This window comes from Eretmochelys imbricata, chromosome 13 (genome assembly GCF_965152235.1).
Source record: "Eretmochelys imbricata isolate rEreImb1 chromosome 13, rEreImb1.hap1, whole genome shotgun sequence".
Taxonomy (NCBI): domain Eukaryota; kingdom Metazoa; phylum Chordata; order Testudines; family Cheloniidae; genus Eretmochelys; species Eretmochelys imbricata.
In genome coordinates, this window is record NC_135584.1 from 31794659 (window position 1) to 31812308 (window position 17650).

The 17650-nt window shown below is 49.0% G+C and overlaps 1 protein-coding gene across 1 annotated transcript in view; it reads right to left on the bottom strand.

Moving 5' to 3' along the window:
- Window positions 1-16915, bottom strand: part of FAM83C (family with sequence similarity 83 member C) — a 33827-nt gene extending 16912 nt beyond the window's left edge. The window contains exons 1-2 of the mRNA XM_077832520.1: window positions 16364-16915; window positions 1826-1993 (exon numbers count right to left, since the gene is read on the bottom strand). Coding sequence (XP_077688646.1) covers window positions 1826-1993; window positions 16364-16915 — 720 coding nt within the window. The remainder of the gene's footprint in view (window positions 1-1825; window positions 1994-16363) is intronic.
- Window positions 16916-17650: the final 735 nt, after the last annotated feature.

Consider the following 17650-nt stretch of genomic DNA (forward strand, 5'->3'; position numbering starts at 1 on the left):
TCCTTTGCAGGAGGTTTTCCAAAGGAGGCTGGAGAGCATCTGTCTTGGATGTTTTAGATTCAACAAATCCTGCATCTTGGCAGGGGTTAGACTAGTTGACCCCTGCGGTCCCTTCTAGCCCTGTGGTTCTATGATTAAGTCAGTTATTCCTAGGGGAATAATATGCCAGTTTGTTATTTTAAATAGTTGTCCAGACACTTCAGCTGAAACATACTGGATTAGATAAAACAATAAAACAAATTTATTAACTACAAAGAGATTGATTTTAAGTGAATACAGGTAATGAGGCATAAGTCAGAAATTGTTCTAAGAAAATAAAGATAAAACACTTACTAGTGCCTAATTTAACAAACTATATTAGATTCAAAGCAAAGTTTTCTCACCACATGTTTTCAAGCAGTCCTACCAACCAAACTTTTTAGGTGAAGGCCCCTCCCCCAGAGATAAAGGGCTGCTTTCTTTGTCTCCTCAGGTGCTGTTAACATGATGTGCAGGGAGAGATAACATGGTGCCTTGGGATCTCTGCCATTTCTTTTTATAGTCCTGTCCCTGCTTTGAGAAGCATTTCCATCTGGGAGCAAGGCAACAGGCAGTCTGTGTGGAAAGAAACTCCATGCTGTTTCTTTGCTAAGATGTAGATTTTTGCCCCTGCCAAAAAAATGGCCACTGAGGCCAGGTCTACACCACAGATATATAGAACTACGTCGCTCCGTGGTGTGAAAAATCCACCCCCCCTCAACCTCACCCTTCGTGTAGACTGCACTGTGGGGGAGGGCTTCTCCCGTTGACATAGCTCCTGCCTCTCGTGGAGGTGGATTAACTACACCGACGGGAGAAGCTCTCCAGTCATAAGAACATAAGAATGGCCATACTGGGTCAGACCAAAGGTCCATCTAGCCCAGTATCCTGTCTACTGACAGTGGCCAATGCCAGGTGCCCCAGAGGGAGTGAACCTAACAGGCAATGATCAAGTGATCTCTCTTCTGCCATCCACCACCAGCCTCTAACAAACAGAGGCTAGGAACACCCTTCCTTGCCCATCCTGGCTAATAGCCATTAATGGACTTAAACTCCATGAATTTATCCAGTTCTCTTTTAAACCCGGTTATAGTCCTAGCCTTCACAACCTCCTCAGGCAAGGAGTTCCACAGGTTGCCTGTGCACTGAGTGAAGAAGAACTTCCTTTTATTTGTTTTAAACCTGCTGCCCATTAATTTCATTTGATGGCCCCTAGTTCTTATATTATGGGAACAAGTAAATAACTTTTCCTTATTCACTTTCTCCACACCACTCATGATTTTATAGACCTCTCTCATATCCCTCCTTCGCCTCCTCTTTTCCAAGCTGAAAAGTCCTGGCCTCTTTAATCTCTCCTCATATGGGACCCGCTCCAAACCCCTACTCATTTTAGTTGCCCTTCTCCGAACCTTTTTGGCATAGCAGTATCTTTACTAAAGTGGTGTTGCTGCGGCACTGTATGTGAAGACAAGCTCTTAGCAGATAATGGTCCATCAGTCTTGTTTACGCCTGCCTGAGGTATCAGCTTGCCCTCTGTCTCTGAGGAACTGGGTTAGCCACTCCCCAGACTTATCTGGAAAACATATTTTTAGTCAGCTTATGATTATAACTCCACATATAATGCTGCTATGTGCATTTTGCCTTGATATTATTGATCAACATATTATGAGTTTTTAAATGACACCTCACAAGGCATACCTTGTACAAACATTATTACAATAGGGTGTGTGAACACAGGGGTATATTCTGTCATACATACCAATTGCATTAACTTTGTACACCACCTAAAGGAATGCTGCAAACTTACTGGGAAATGGTCCTTGTTAAGAGCCATTTTACTGCACATCTCTATAAAATACTTTAAGTACTTCTCATCAAGGATCAGGTAAACAGGGACACGTCGCCTGCTTGAAGCTTCCATCAGGTCACAGAGTATCTCCATGTCTGTGAAGAGATCCATGACGACCGCGATCACCTAGCCAGAAAACAAACAAGAAGGCCCAACTGAAGGAGCATTCCAAGATGGACACGGCTGTGGTAGGTAGCTTCCCAGCCGAAAAGGGGAGGAAGCAACACCTCAGAGACCTGAATGCCATAAAATATAAGGACTCAGGGCTGATGTACACTGGAAAGTTAAGTTGACCTAGCTACATCACTCAGGTAATTAAACCATGTAAGTCCTAGTGTAAACAGCGCTAGGTTGACAGAAGAATTCTTCCATAGATCTAGCTACCACCTCTTGGAGAGGTGGATTATTACAATGATGGAAAAACTCCTTCCATCGCTGTAGTAAGCATCTACACTACAGCACTGCAGCTGTGCCATGCTAATGTTTCTAGGATAGAGGTACCCTTGGAGTACTAAAGTACTAAATAGTGGAGTGCCAGGGGACAGGTCCTAGCACTTCTCTCTATCCACCTGGAGGCAGGATGTTGAGGGCCTCACACAGGGCTGCAGGCTGTTGCCAATCCTTGACTGTCTTTCAATTCATAATAAAGAACCTGGACTTGGTATCAGCAAGAGGGAGCAGCAAGGTGGCAGCATTACCATGCTCATCCCCACAGTATACTTAGGACTGCAGCATAGTTTGGCTAGAAAAACTGTGAGAAAATTCAGAGGGACCTAACCAAGGTAGGGGAATGGATAGCATGGCAGCAGATGAAAATACTGTGGATAAGTATACAGTAATAACAGTAGAAAGAACAATTTGAATTGCTCCGACATATTGTAGGGTTCTAAATTAACTGTAACCCACCAGAAAAAGACCTCATTTCCATGAAGAGCTCAGCTCAGTATGCCTTGGCAGCCAAAAAAGAAATAAAACATTAGGGTGCATAAGGAACTGGATAAAAAATAATATGGGAAATATCATGCCATTCTATAAATGAATGGCACACCCATCCCTGTGTTAGTATGTGCATTCTGGTCACCCCATCTCAGAAACTATGTAGCAGACAGAACGGTTCAGAGGTGAGCAAAGAATGATGGAAGGTTTGGGAAAGAGAGAAAGATTGAAAAGACTGGGAATGTTTAGATTAGGAAGCAGACAGATAAGAGGGAATGTTAGACGACTTGGAGAAGGTGAATTGAGAACTGCTATTTAACACAGAGAAAGGGGATAACTCAATGAAATTGAAAAGCACAATATTTAAGAATGATAAAAGGAAATACTTTTTACGCAATGCAGAACTAGCCTGTGAAACTCATTGCCACAAGATATCATGAGGCCAAGAGCTTAGCAAGATTCAGAAAAGGACGGGACATTCACCCAGTCAGTGTTTCTCAAACTGACCTAGATGAACTGGGGGTCCCCGAGGGTACTCCAGGGGGGTCCATGGACACCACTGATCAACTCCTTCCCCCTCCCTTCCTCCCTCCCAGTGCCTCCTTCACACTAGGGAACAGCTGTTCCCCGGCACGAAGGAGGTGCTGGGAGGGAGGGGGAGGAGCGGGGATCCCAGATGTGGCCAGCATGTCGCTGCAGCCCGGGGAGCAGGGGGTCTCTGCGTGTTGCTCCCGGCCCAAGTGCCGACTCTGCAGCTTCCATTGGCTGGGAACTGCAGCCAATGGGAGCTCTGGGGGCAGTGCCTGTGGGCAGGAGCAGCGTGTGGAGACCCTCTGGCCCCCCACTCCTAGGAGCCATTGTCAGAAGTATTTGCTGGTCGATTTTGGGAGCTGCCCAAGGTAAGCGCCGCCCCCCTCCCGTCCTCTCCCACACCCCAACCCCCTACCCCAGCCCTGAGTTCCATCCAGCACCCAAAGTCCCTCCCAGAGCCCACATTACCTCCCACACCCAAACTCCTAGCCCAGAGCCCAACCCGCTCACCCCCTCATGCACCGCAAACCCCTGCCCCAGCCTAGTGAAAGTGAGTGAGGGTGGGGGAGAGCGAGCGACAGGAGGAGGGGAGATTGAGTGAGTGGGGGCATGGCCTCGGGGAAGAGGGTGGGACAGGGGCTGAGCAGGGGGCCTTGGGGGGTTCCTGAAAATTTTTAAATCAAAATGGGTGTCCTCGGGTTGTTAAAGTTTGAGAACTGCTGATCTAGGTAATAAAGATATCTGCAGGTACATTATATAGGATAAAAGTATATAAACCCTCCAGCTTCAGAGCAAAAAAAACCCAACCACTGACTGACAGGGTCAACTTCCCCCATGGACATGTTGGTGCATAACTGTCTGACAAAGCACAGAATAGTCAGGTAACACTCGTGTGGGAGATGGGGAACCAATATTCAAACCCCTGCTCTGCCTGATTTGGAGCAGGGCTTGAACCTGCATCTCTCACATATTACATGAGTGCCCCGACTACCAGGCTATTGTCTACTCTGGGCTCATAGGCTGATTTTTCATGAACGTTTCTAAAGGCCTTGGTTTCATTACACATTGTGGAGGACATCTTCACACTTTTCACAGACCAGATATTCTTGCTTTCTGGCCAGCCCCAGTGATGAGCTGCCAAAATCTTAACAACGGGTTCCCTCCTCACCCCGCGAGGGGGTTGTGGCCCACCCCTGCCCCATCCAACCCCCCACGTTCCTTGACGCCCCTCCCCCTGGGACCCCTGCCCCATCCATCCCCCTCCCCTCTCCCCTGACTGCCCCCAGAACCGGGCAGGAGGGTCTCATGGGCCACCATAGTGGGTACCCACCCTGACCCTAAGAGCCAGAGGGACCTGCCGGGGGCCGAGGTGAGGAGTCCTGGCATTGCTTACCTGGGGCAGCTCCCAGGAAGCATCCGGTAGGTCCCTCTGGCTCCTAGGGGTGGGGTAGCTGTAAGCTGGGGGGGAGTGGTCACTCCCCCCCGATCACATCAAAAGTGGCACCTTAGGCACCGACTCCGTGGGTGCTCCAGCCCAGGAGCACCCACAGGGAAAATTTGGTGGGTACAGAGCACCCACCAGCAGCTCCCCGCCCCGCACCCAGCCCCAGCTCACCTCACCTCCTCTCCGCCTCCTCTCCTGAACGTGCCGCCCCGCTCTGCTTCTCCGCCCCGGCTTCCCGCGAATCAGCTGTTCACGTGGGAAGCCTGGGAGGGGCTGAAAAGCAAGTGGCACCTTTGCCCTCAGGCCCAGGGAGGCAGAGGCGGAGGCGAGCTGGGGCGGGGAGCAGTTCCCCTGCACCCCTCGGGTTACCTGCTGCTGCGCGGGTGGCCCTCCTTATGCCCCTCCCCCCCCGCCCTAGCTTACCTCCGCTCCGCCTCCCTGGGCCTGAGCACGAAACCGCCGCTTGCTTCTCAGCCCTCCCAGGATTCCCACGTGAACAGCTGATTCACGGGAAACTCGGGGGGCAGAGAAGCAGAGCAGGGCGGCGCGTTCAGGGAAGGAGGCGGAGGCAGAGTGTAGGTGAGCTGGGGCCGGGCACGGGGCGGAGAGCTGCCGGTGGGTGCTCTGCACCCACCAAATTTTCCCCGTGGGTGCTCCAGCCCTGGAGCACCCACGGAGTTGATGCCTAAGGCGCCCCTTTTGGCCAGTTGAATTTAGAAGCCCTTTTAACAGCCGGTTCTAGCGAACCAGTGCGAACCGGCTCCAGCTCACCACTGGCCAGCCCTAATGGGAAGCCACATCAAGGGGTGCACGTCGTGCTGTCATAGCTTGTGGGGGGTGATGGTCCAGTCTCTAGACAATCTCTGTTATTCACCAGGCCCTGGGCTTCGTTTTTTCAAGACTAAACCAAACAACCCCATGATTCTCAGAGTAGGCCTTTGGGCTCCAGCACCCTGTTTCTCTCTATGGCTCTACTGACTTCAGACTCTTGTTAGGGACTTCAGGGAGCAATGCAGCTAGTATCTACAGCAACACAGAGTAGCATGTGTTAGTCAGCTGGAATACAGTATTGGCAAGTCCTTCGGTCAGCATGGAAAAGCCAAGCTTAAGTCCGCGTCCATATTGGCTGAAGCAACTGCCTCGTTATTCCATGGTCTCCCAGAATCCATCTCCGCTGATGTCTCTCTGACTCTGTGTGCAAAGAGTAAAATGATACCCAGTCACTGTTCCATCCTCCATAGCCAAAACACTACAGTCCTCTGGGCCTTCACATCTCTCACCTCCGCTGGGCAAGACAAGAACTAACCCTGCACCCCCTGTAATAGTCTGGACAGGTCCTAATCCCATTCCCACACCTGTTAATTCATAAAGAGTGAAGCTGAATGCAGGTTAAGTAGAACTTTATGAAACCCCATGTATTGCTCTGCCCATGTGGCTGAGTTGCTTCCAGCCCAACTCCTCACCTTCCCTGTTCCCTTGTCCCGTCAATAATAGTCCCTTCCAGGGAACACTGGCCCTCTGACTCCAGTTTCACTGATCATGATACATCTTCCCTATTTCACAAACATTTTAATATAAACATTAAAAACAAAGAATTGATACCCAGACCCCAACCCTGTGTCTCTTTGGCCCAATGCTGCTAGCACATAGCCGAGTTGCATTCTCATCTTTACCACAGACTCAGCTGGTCCAGTCTTTGAGATGGTTTGTTCTCCACAACAAGCGACCATAGTGGGTACAACCTCTCTGTCTCAGAGACGAGCAACCTGTCTCTGTGAAGTCTCTTCCCTCCCTGTGGGGCTGGCCTCTGGATGGTTCTGTCCCTCCTTTCTGTGATGATCTTGGTACACTCTCTCTGGGTGCTGAGTCTGCTGGCTTGTAAATGCCTCCTGTTCCTTTGGCTCACTTGTCCCTTGCGTAGTCACCCCGTATGCCCTGGATGCCACTGTACCCCTCATGACTCCTTTGGTCCACTCCTCTGGTGTCTCTCTAAGGCTGGATCCAGGGCTGGTAGGTCCTTGGCTTACCTGTTTGTACTCTAGGGCCTGCTTTCTCCAATTGTTGACCATCTGTTCTCAGTGATATCTCCAGCCTTTTGGCTTCAGTGGGTCTCCCCTCACTGGAAGCAGGGTTTTGGTCCTTTGCCCCACCAGAGCCCATGTTGCACTGTTTTGGCAGCCCTGTGTTGGGGTATTTCACTGTTCCAAAAATGCTAACAAGGGATCTAATTAGGAGAAACATTCTTATGTAGCAGTCTTTTAGCTATTTTCACAGGTGACTCCACCTTATCCTTACTCTGTGGGTATGCTGGGGAAGAGGTGGTGGTCAAACTCCCATTTTCATTCAAATTCCTGTCATAGACTGGGCCATAGGCAGTCAGACCTCATGGTCAGAACAGAGGTAGCCACGCTTAGTGATCAGAGCAGGGGTGGGGAACTGGAGGTCAGCAATGGAGACAGATGGGAGTCAAGCCCAAGGTCATCACCAGAGTCAGTAGCCAAGGGAGGGGAATAGAAGCAGGGATCTGAAACAAAGCAGGAGGGCAGAAACCAGGAACGGGATAAGAAGGTAGGAATCAGGAACAAGACAGGGCTGAAGATTCACGTGAAAAGGCAGTGTCAGCTGTAGCAGCCAGCCAGGAATACATCTAGTTGCTTGGACAGCTTCCTGTGTCTCCTGGCTTGAATAGCGAGTCTGGGCCATTTGGAGGGGCTGGATATCTCCTCCAACTGGGGGCTTTGTGGGCAGTGTCTACAGTGAGCTAGGGCCCACCAGCCCACAGTCCTGCTGGCACTTGTGAGCTGCTGTGTGGTGCTCTGGTCTGAGGACTGCCTGGAGATCAGCAATCCCTTGAATTCTTCTGAGGCAAAGCGATATCCATTGTCTGTGAATACAGGGTCCAGTAAGCCGTATCTCACAAAGCCGACCTTCAGTTTTCCAGTCACTGACTGGCTTCTTGATTCAGCCTCCCAAAAATGTGAACAGTAGTCCATTATAATCAAGTATTGTTTGTCACTGAAGGTAAGTCCCCACTCACCTTTTCCCATGGTCGGATGGGCAGCTCATGTGGTAATAGTCTCTTTCTGCTGGTGGTTATAACATGACTGGCAGGTGTCACACCCTTCTATCAAGGATGTGAGTTGTATATTCATTCCCAGCCAGTAAACACATTCTCGAACTGTCAATGCCCATGTCCAAGGCATGTATTTTTTGCACAACATCATGTGTAATGAGGCAGGAACAACAGCTCTCTGTCCTCAAAATATGATTCCATCCTGCACACTCAGCTTGTCTTTAATTTGAAAATATGGTTCTGCTCCTACCAATACTTGGCTTTTGTCTTCTGGCCACTTTGCTAGTACTGCTCTCTTGACTGCCTGTAGCTGGATGGCCTTTTTGGTAGCCTCTTAGATTTCCAGCAGCTTCACTGTTGAAACTGGAAGACTAAATCCATTAACATGCTGCACAAAGTTCTGATCCCCTTTCCCCACCTCACTGATACTGGGTATATTTGCCCTGCTCAGGAGTCAGCTGACTCCAGTAATTGACCTGGACAGTATCTGATCTCCGCCTGGTAGCACTGGAGTGCATCAACATGTGTTGTAATCGTTTGGAGCACTCAGAAGGGGGGTTGCCATAGACTCACAGAATCATAGAACTGGAAGGGATCTCAAAAGGTCTTTTAGTCCAATCCCCGGCACTCATGGCAGGACTAAGTATTATCTGGACCATCCCTGAGAGGAGTTTGTTTAATCTGTTCTTAAACATCTACAATGATGGAGATTCCACAACCTCCCTAGGCAATTTATTCCAGTGCTTAACCACCCTGACAGGAAGTTTTTACTAATGTCCAATCTAAACCGCCCTTGCTGCAATTTAAGTCCATTGCTTCTTGTCCTGGCCTCAGAGGTTAAATTCTCAGACTTTAAGGTCAGAAGGGACCATGATGATAATGTAGTCTAACCTCCTGCAAATTGCAGGCCACAGAACCTCATTCACCTCCTCCTGTAATAGACTCCCTAACCTCTGGCTGAGTTACTGAAGTCCTCAAATCATGGTTTAAAGACTTCAAGTTACAGAGAATCCACCATTTACACTAGTTTAAACCTGCAAGTGACCCGTGCCCCAGGCTGCAGCGGAAGGTGAAAACCCCCAGGGTCTCTGCCAATCTGATCTGGGGAAAATTCCTTCCCAACCCCAAATACGGTGATCAGTTGGACTCTGAGCATGTGGGCAAGACCCACCAGCCAGACCCCTGGGAAAGAATTCTCTGTAGTAACTCAGAGCCCTTCCTATCTAGTGTCCCATCATTGGCCACTAGAGATGTTTGAGGCTAGCAGTTTCAGATCAGCAACATGCCATGCTAGGCAGTCCCATCATCCCACCCCCTCCCATAAATTTATCAAGCTCAGTCTTAAAACCAGTTAGGTTTTTTGCCCCCACTGCTCCCCTGGAAGACTTCAATCTTCTGATGGTTAGAAAACTTCATCTAATTTCAAGCCTAAACTTGTTGATGGCCAGTTTATCTCCATTTGTTCTTGTGTCCACATAGGCTCTTAAATAACTCCTCTCCTTTCCTGGTATTTATCCCTCTGATATATTTAGAGAGAGCAATCATATCTCCCTCAGCCTTCTTTTGGTCAGGCTAAACAAGCCAAGCTCTTTGAGTCTCGTCTCATTAGGTAGGTTTTCCATTCCTCGGATCATCCTAGTAGCTCTTCTCTGCACCTGTTCCAGTTTGAATTCATCTTCCTTAAAACATGGGAGACCAGAATTGCACACGCTGTTCCAGAGGAGTTCTCACCAGTGCCTTGTACTAACACTTCCCTGTCTCTACTGGAAATACCTTGCCTGATGCATCCTGGGACTGCATTAGCCTTCTTCACAGCTTCATCAGATTGGCAGCTCACAGTCATCCTGTGATCAACCAATATATCCAGCTCTTTCTCTTCCTCTTCCCTTCCAACTGATAAGTCCCCAGTTTATAGCAAAAATTTCATCCCATTTCTATTACTAGTTTTCAAGGTCATCCAGATCTTGTATGATATTCCGGTCCTCCTCCATATTGGCAATACCTGCCAACTTTGTGTCATCCGCAAACTTTATTAGCCCTCTCCCACTGTTTGTGCCAAAGTCAGTAATAAAAATGTGAAATAAGATTGGTCCCAAGACTGATTCCGAAGAAACTCCACTAGTAACCTCCCTCCAGCCTGACAGTTCACCTTTCAGTATGACCCATTGTACTCTCCCGTTTAACCACTTCCTATCCACCTTCCAAACCTCATATTAATCCCATCTTCTCCAATTTAACTAATAATTTACCATGTGGAACTGTATCAAATGCCTTACTGAAATCCAGGTAGATTAGATATGCTGCATTTCCTTTGTCTAAAATATCAGTTATCTTCTCAAAGAAGGAGATCCGGTTGGTCTGGCATGATCTACCTTTTGTAAAACAATGTTGTGTTTTATCCCAATTACCGTTTACTTCTATGTCCTTAACGACTTTCTCTTTCAAAGTTTCTTCCAAGACTTTGCATACAATTGAGGTCAAATTAACAGACCTGTAGTTTCCTGGGTCACTTTTTTCCCTTTCTTAAAAATAGGTACTATATTAGCAATTCCCCAGCCATAAGGCATGACCCCTGAGTTTACAGATTCATTAAAATTCCTTGCTATTGGACTGGCAATTTCATGTGCCAGTTCCTTTAATATTCTGGGATTGAGATCCTCTGGGCCCCCCGATTTAGTCCCATTAAGCGGTTTGAGTTTGACTTCTGCCTTGGGTGTTGTAATTTCTACTTCCATATCCTCGTTCCCATTAGCCACCCTGCCACTGCTCCAGAGCTCTTCATTACCCTCACTAAAAACTGAGGCACAGCATTTGTTTAGGTGTTGGGCCATCTTTAATCTTCACCCCATCCTCAGTGCTTAGCAGTCCCACTTCTTCTTTCCTTGTTTTCTTTTTATTTATATGGCTATAGAACCTTTTACTATTGGTTTTAATTCCCTTTGCAAGGTTCAACTGTGCTTGGCTTTTGGCAGTTCTCCACTTTATCCCTATCCTTTCCAAACTCCAAGAGGTAGCTTTCCTTGCTGATCCTTCCCATCTTCCATTCTTTTTAGGCTTTCTGCTTTCTCTTAATCACCTGTTTGAGATGCTTGTTTATCCAGCTTGGTCTGCAACCCTTCCCTTTCACTTCCTGCACCAGTAGTTATAGTTCCTCCATTTTGTTACCCAGGCTCCTGGCATTGTTGCACACACATAATAGTTGTTTCTGTTCGGCAAGGGTACTGGAACAATTTGTATAGTGGTGGTGCTGAGAGCCACTGAACCAAACTATAAACTCAGAATATAATGGAAACCACTTCAAGGTAGGGGGTGTGGCAGCACCCCCAATTCCAGCACCTATGCTGCTTGGCATCGCCCAGATTCCTCACACGATTGGGTACGGTCATTCTACTGCCAGTATTGCCTACCTGATTGTTAGCTTCATTGGCATTGGCACTATCTTTCCTCTTAATGTCCATTCTCCTACCCACTCCTGTATTCTTTCTTACTTGATTTTCCTCCCATTCAGTGTTAGAATCAGGCATAGAGATTACATGAGCATCGCCCACCCGTCTCCCCCAGGTTCCTAGTTTGAAGCTCTTTTGATCAGTTGTGCCAGCCTCCATCCCAGAAGGCTATTTCCCTCCCTACTCTGATGGATTCCATCTCACGAGAACATCCTCTGTCCATGAATTGCCTCCCAGTGGTTGAACATCCCAAAGCCCTCCTTATAGCACCATTGACTGAGCCATCTGTTGCTCATCATAATCTTGTCTTGCCATCAGAGTGGATGCTTCCATTAGGACCCTCTTCAGCCTCAGGTTCACATGCTGTATTTCAAGGAATCCCTGTTGAGGTTACAGGGACAAACTATCCCGATGAGTTGAAAGAATAGTAAATATGGCAGGCGACCAGCTTGGCTTAACGGTGAAATCCTAGCGGATCTTAAACATAAAAAAGAAGCTTACAAGAAGTGGAAGGTTGGACATATGACCAGGGAAGAGTATAAAAATATTGCTCGGGCATGTAGGAATGAAATCAGGAGGGCCAAATCGCACCTGGAGCTGCAGCTAGCAAGAGATGTCAAGAGTAACAAGAAGGGTTTCTTCAGGTATGTTGGCAACAAGAAGAAAGCCAAGGAAAGTGTGGGCCCCTTACTGAATGAGGGAGGCAACCTAGTGACAGAGGATGTGGAAAAAGCTAATGTACTCAATGCTTTTTTTGCCTCAGTCTTCACTAACAAGGTCAGCTCCCAGACTGCTGCGCTGGGCATCACAACATGGGGAGTAGATGGCCAGCCCTCTGTGGAGAAAGAGGTAGTTAGGGACTATTTAGAAAAGCTGGACGTGCACAAGTCCATGGGGCCGGACGAGTTGCATCCGAGAGTGCTAAAGGAATTGGCGGCTGTGATTGCAGAGCCATTGGCCATTATCTTTGAAAACTCATGGCGAACGGGGGAAGTCCCAGATGACTGGAAAAAGGCTAATGTAGTGCCAATCTTTAAAAAGGGAAGAAGGAGGATCCTGGGAACTACAGGCCAGTCAGCCTCACCTCAGTCCCCGGAAAAATCATGGAGCAGATCCTCAAAGAATCAATCCTGAAGCACTTACATGAGAGGAAAGTGATCAGGAACAGTCAGCATGGATTCACCAAGGGAAGGTCATGCCTGACTAATCTAATCGCCTTCTATGATGAGATTACTGGTTCTGTGGATGAAGGGAAAGCAGTGGATGTATTGTTTCTTGACTTTAGCAAAGCTTTTGACACAGTCTCCCACAGTATTCTTGCCAGCAAGTTAAAGAAGTATGGGCTGGATGAATGCACTATAAGGTGGGTAGAAAGTTGGCTAGATTGTCGCGCTCAACGGGTAGTGATCAATGGCTCCATGTCTAGTTGGCAGCCGGTGTCAAGTGGAGTGCCCCAGGGGTCGGTCCTGGGGCCGGTTTTGTTCAATATCTTCATAAATGATCTGGAGGATGGTGTGGATTGCACTCTCAGCAAATTTGCAGATGATACTAAACTAGGAGGAGTGGTAGATATGCTGGAGGGCAGGGATAGGATACAGAGGGACCTAGACAAATTGGAGGATTGGGCCAAAAGAAATCTGATGAGGTTCAATAAGGATAAGTGCAGGGTCCTGCACTTAGGATGGAAGAACCCAATGCACCGCTACAGACTAGGGACCGAATGGCTAGGCAGCAGTTCTGCGGAAAAGGACCTAGGGGTGACAGTGGACGAGAAGCTGGATATGAGTCAGCAGTGTGCCCTTGTTGCCAAGAAGGCCAATGACATTTTGGGATGTATAAGTAGGGGCATAGCGAGCAGATCGAGGGACGTGATCATTCCCCTCTATTCGACATTAGTGAGGCCTCATCTGGAGTACTGTGTCCAGTTTTGGGCCCCACACTGCAAGAAGGATGTGGATAAATTGAAGAGAGTCCAGCGGAGGGCAACAAAAATGATTAGGGGTCTGGAACACATGACTTATAAGGAGAGGCTGAGGGAACTGGGATTGTTTAGTCTGCAAAAGAGAAGAATGAGGGGGGATTTGATAGCTGCTTTCAACTACCTGAGAAGTGGTTCCAGAGAGGATGGTTCTAGACTATTCTCAGTGGTAGAAGAGGACAGGACAAGGAGTAATGGTCTCAAGTTGCAGTGGGGGAGGTTTAGGTTGGATATTAGGAAAAACTTTTTCACTAGGAGGGTGGTGAAACACTGGAATGCGTTACCTAGGGAGGTGGTAGAATCTCCTTCCTTAGAAGTTTTTAAGGTCAGGCTTGACAAAGCCCTGGCTGGGATGATTTAATTGGGGATTGGTCCTGCTTTGAGCAGGGGGTTGGACTAGATGACCTCCTGAGGTCCCTTCCAACCCTGATATTCTATGATTCTATGATCCTGTACCTTAGCTCCCAGCAGACAGCACCCTCTTCTGTTCTCCAGATCAGCTCAGGCCTATCTTTTCTTCTTAGTAGGGAGTTACTAATCACATAGACCAGCCTCTTCCTGGTGTTGGTGCAATTCTCTGGCCTTCTTCCTTTTCTCTCTGGCTGCAAGTCTTATTGTCTCTTGTTCTGCCTTGCAATCTTCTGAGAGTCATCCTGTATCCTCCTCTGAACTTTTGGTATCTCCATTGACTCTTCCCCTTTTCTTATAGGACTAGCTGCTCTTCTCTTCTTCCTGGCCTTCCCATCTTCATTCACTGACTGCTGAGCCCCTTCTTCATTTTCCAACTTATCCAACCTGTTCCTGAACTCTACTTCTCCTTCACTGGCTGGTCTTTTCCTCTGCCTGATTCTCATAGTCACATGCTTCCCCTGGCCACTTTCCTCACCCAGCAGTTTCCCCTCAGAGTTCTTCAGTCCAGCTTTCATCTGTGAGTCTTGACTTTTCCCTTCAGCCTCCTCTTGCCTTCCCTCCATCATCTGCTCAAATCCCCTTCAAAACTCAACCACAGTTTCCACCTGCATCTCAGAACCTCAGATCTTCTCTTCCATCAGCTTTATCAGGCAGCACTTCATACAAACCAAGTTCTTTTCAGATACCTTCTCCAGAATAATTTACAACCTGCAACCTCCACATCCGGTCATCTTCTCTGTCTCTTCCATGCCACTGCTGCCTCTGTGTCTGTCATAGCCTTCCCGCCTAAACTCCTACTGAGGAAAAAACAACAAAAACAAAAAAACAAAAAACCCCAGACAAACACCAAACCAAAAGCAGAACTCTCCTTATTTTCAGCTGTTTGCTGGCTCCTATGCTGATGCTCCAAGATGGTCTCAAGGGATCTGTGGTCTGATTGCACTGTGAACGGGTGGCCAGAAGTGTATTGATGGAATTGTCAAGCAGCCACTGGCCAAGTGCTACTCCCAGGCTTAAGAGTAGTCTCGGCAACGCCTCTCAGGCAATCTGCTCAATTAGGGGTTTCAGCTGCAGCAAGCTAGTTGATTCCAAGCCCAGTTGCTGGCTGTCATTCCTGACTTTACCACACCCTTCAAGGGCACCTCCCTGTGGTCTGTTTTCTCAGGAGGAGACCCGGGGCATGGATGTTTTCATAACAAGCTTGATCAGGGCATCCAGATCAGCCAGTGGCTCTAGTCACGCCAGTTTACGTTTGATCTCACCTTTGAGGCTGAGCCGGAAGCGGTAGCTGCGCACAGCCTCTTTCCGTACAGCGTCGGCTATCAGACACCATAACTCCAGGGCATAAGTAGCAACTGGCTGGTGTCCCTGCCACAGGGTTTGGAGTGTGGCCGCATGCCTATGGCTCAGGTCAGCAAAAATTACTGCCGGGGCTTGAACGAAGTCCTCAGATTGGTTCAGGAAAGGGCTAGATTTTTCCAGGAGCGGGGAGGCCCAAGCCAACACCTCTGCAGTAAGCAGGCTAGTGATACGTCTCACCCGAGAGTGGTCAGTGGAGAAGGTGGGGCAGGATGGAAGGTGCAGCAGGAATAGGAGCCGGCACTGGTCCATAAAACTATGGAACTGGCTGAGGTCACCATCAAACTTGTCTATCAGGGGAATTTTAGGTTCGTAAGGGGGAAGTTACAGACGATGCTACGTGCCTGCAGTGTAGCATTCTGCACCTGCAAGGTGTCTACCTGCCGCTGTAGGTTTTGTATGACACCCACTTTCTCTGACAGAGAGATGCTGGCTTTAGTGGGATCCACTCCAGTAACTGACCCACTCCCTCTTCCCTTCTTTATCTTCTTTTTGGTTGGGCTACTCAGTGTCACAGACTGGGTCAAGGGACAGTCAGGCCTAGTGGTTGGAGCCAGAGTCAAGCTACAGGAGCCAGAGCTGAGGGTCAAGGCCAGGGTAAGGAACCAGGAGTCAGAAACTGAGCAGCGGAGCAGAGCTGGAGTGGGCTGGAGCTGGGCAGAAACAGGGCTCGAGCAAGGCTGGGAACAAAGAGACACAGGAACAATCACAGCTGTGGGTATAAGCGTTGAGCAGCCACTGGCCAAGTGCTACTGCTGGGCTTACTAGTAGTCCTGGAAATGCCTCTCAGCCAAGTGGGCAATCTGGCTGATTAGGGGTTTCAGCCATGGTTACCTAGCTGATCCCAGCCCAGGTATAGGCCCTCATTCTTATGCCCTCCTGCCCGCGGGATGGACAAGCCCTGGCCCAACCCCCCACTCTCCCCGCCCCTGGGATGGACAAACCCTAACCCAACCCCCACCCCCCCGGATGGACAAGCCCTGACCCTGCACCCATGGATCGGACCCCATGGTGCTAGGCACTCTGCACACACACAATACATAGACAGACAGTTTCTACCCTAAAAGACTCAGAGCCTAAGAATATGGCTGGAGAAAGCAGGGAGGAATCTAAACTGGGCTAGGTGAGGGGCACAGGTGGCTATGGAGTTGGGCAGCATATGCAGCAGTCACAGCACTCCAGCTGCCCAGACGTTGCCAGGCTCGTGAGGACAGCAGCCAGGACTGAGAGTCCCCTACAGCTGTGCCCCATCCTGGGTGCCTGCATTCATCCCATGGTGCAAGACGCTCTATCTAAATGGGGTGAGTTCTGTACGTACCGTTTTTGCCCTGCTGATCAGGCACCGGAGTAAATCCTTGATGCTGTTGGCCTTGTTTCTCTGGAAATACACAGTGGCTTGAGTTTGGCCATACCATGTGGCAAGTGGCCCCACTGGCCAGCCCAGTTCCAGCTTTGGAGGCTGCATGTCAGACATGAGTGGGAAGTAGGTACCAGAGCTTAGTTCAGAGAAAAGGGAGGCCCTGTCCTCAGTGTCTCCCTCTTTGGGCTCGGTCTCAGGCCCCTTCCTTGCATTAGGCTCCGGGATACTCTGGCTTCTGTGCTGGCTCATGTAGTCCATGTCTAGGGGGGAGAGAAATGGCAGCTCCTGTTCCTCAGCAAGGGCTTGCAGATAGCCAGGCTCCCCCTGCTCCAGAAAGGCATCCATAGCCAGCCTGGCTGTCTCACTGTGCTGCAGCACCAGGGGGACGGGCTTCCTCCACCACAGCTTCTTCAGCTTCTCCAACCGACTCCGCAGCGGTCCAGACACCCCAGGACTGTCCCCAGAGCCCCTCTGGAGCTGGGACCTGGCCTGAACATGGTGGCTGAACATGATGAGAGCTGCTGCTGCTAACCCTCCGGAGGTTCTGCCTGTTGTGTTCTTCAGCAGCTGTCTCTGGCCCACCCTTCCAACACTCTCTGATTTTCCTCAGCTCTTTCACAACAGGTTCCCCTGGGGCTGTGGGACTTGAGAGCTCAGTGCACCTTGTCGCTTCCTCTCTAGGGCTGCCAACAGGTCCTTAGGAGAAGGGACGTCCCTTATTTCTTCATCTCTGCACAACAAGTTCGGGAGTTGCTGAGTGCTGAAAAAAGCAGCAAGAAATACCCCAGGCGAATGTAGGTGAGTCCTGTTTATTAATTAATAATAATAATATCAGGAGGGATGCTAAGAGAACAGCCCCTTATTTTTGAAATACAGTGTTGGCAACCCTACCTGAGTCTGCATTAGTTGTCAGTTACTGCTGAATATCCCTCCACTCCGGGGGAAGAGGTAGTTTTCAGCAATTCTTGCTCTCAGTTTTGTTGGCTGCCGTTGTGATTCTCAGTGTCTGGCTTGTCGCTTCCAGATAGATTCAAGAATTAATAGGCCTCACGTACTGACACCCAGGCAGATTTCTGCTCTCACCTCAGCTTGTCTGCCAGCCAGGGTGCAACCTGCCGGGTCAGGTCCTGTGCTCAGAGTGGAATGCAGATGTTGAATCTTGTTCCAAACCAAACATGTTTCTCAGTGGTAATTATAAAACAAATGCAAATATCACAAGCAATTAACGATAGCCAGCTAGGCAGC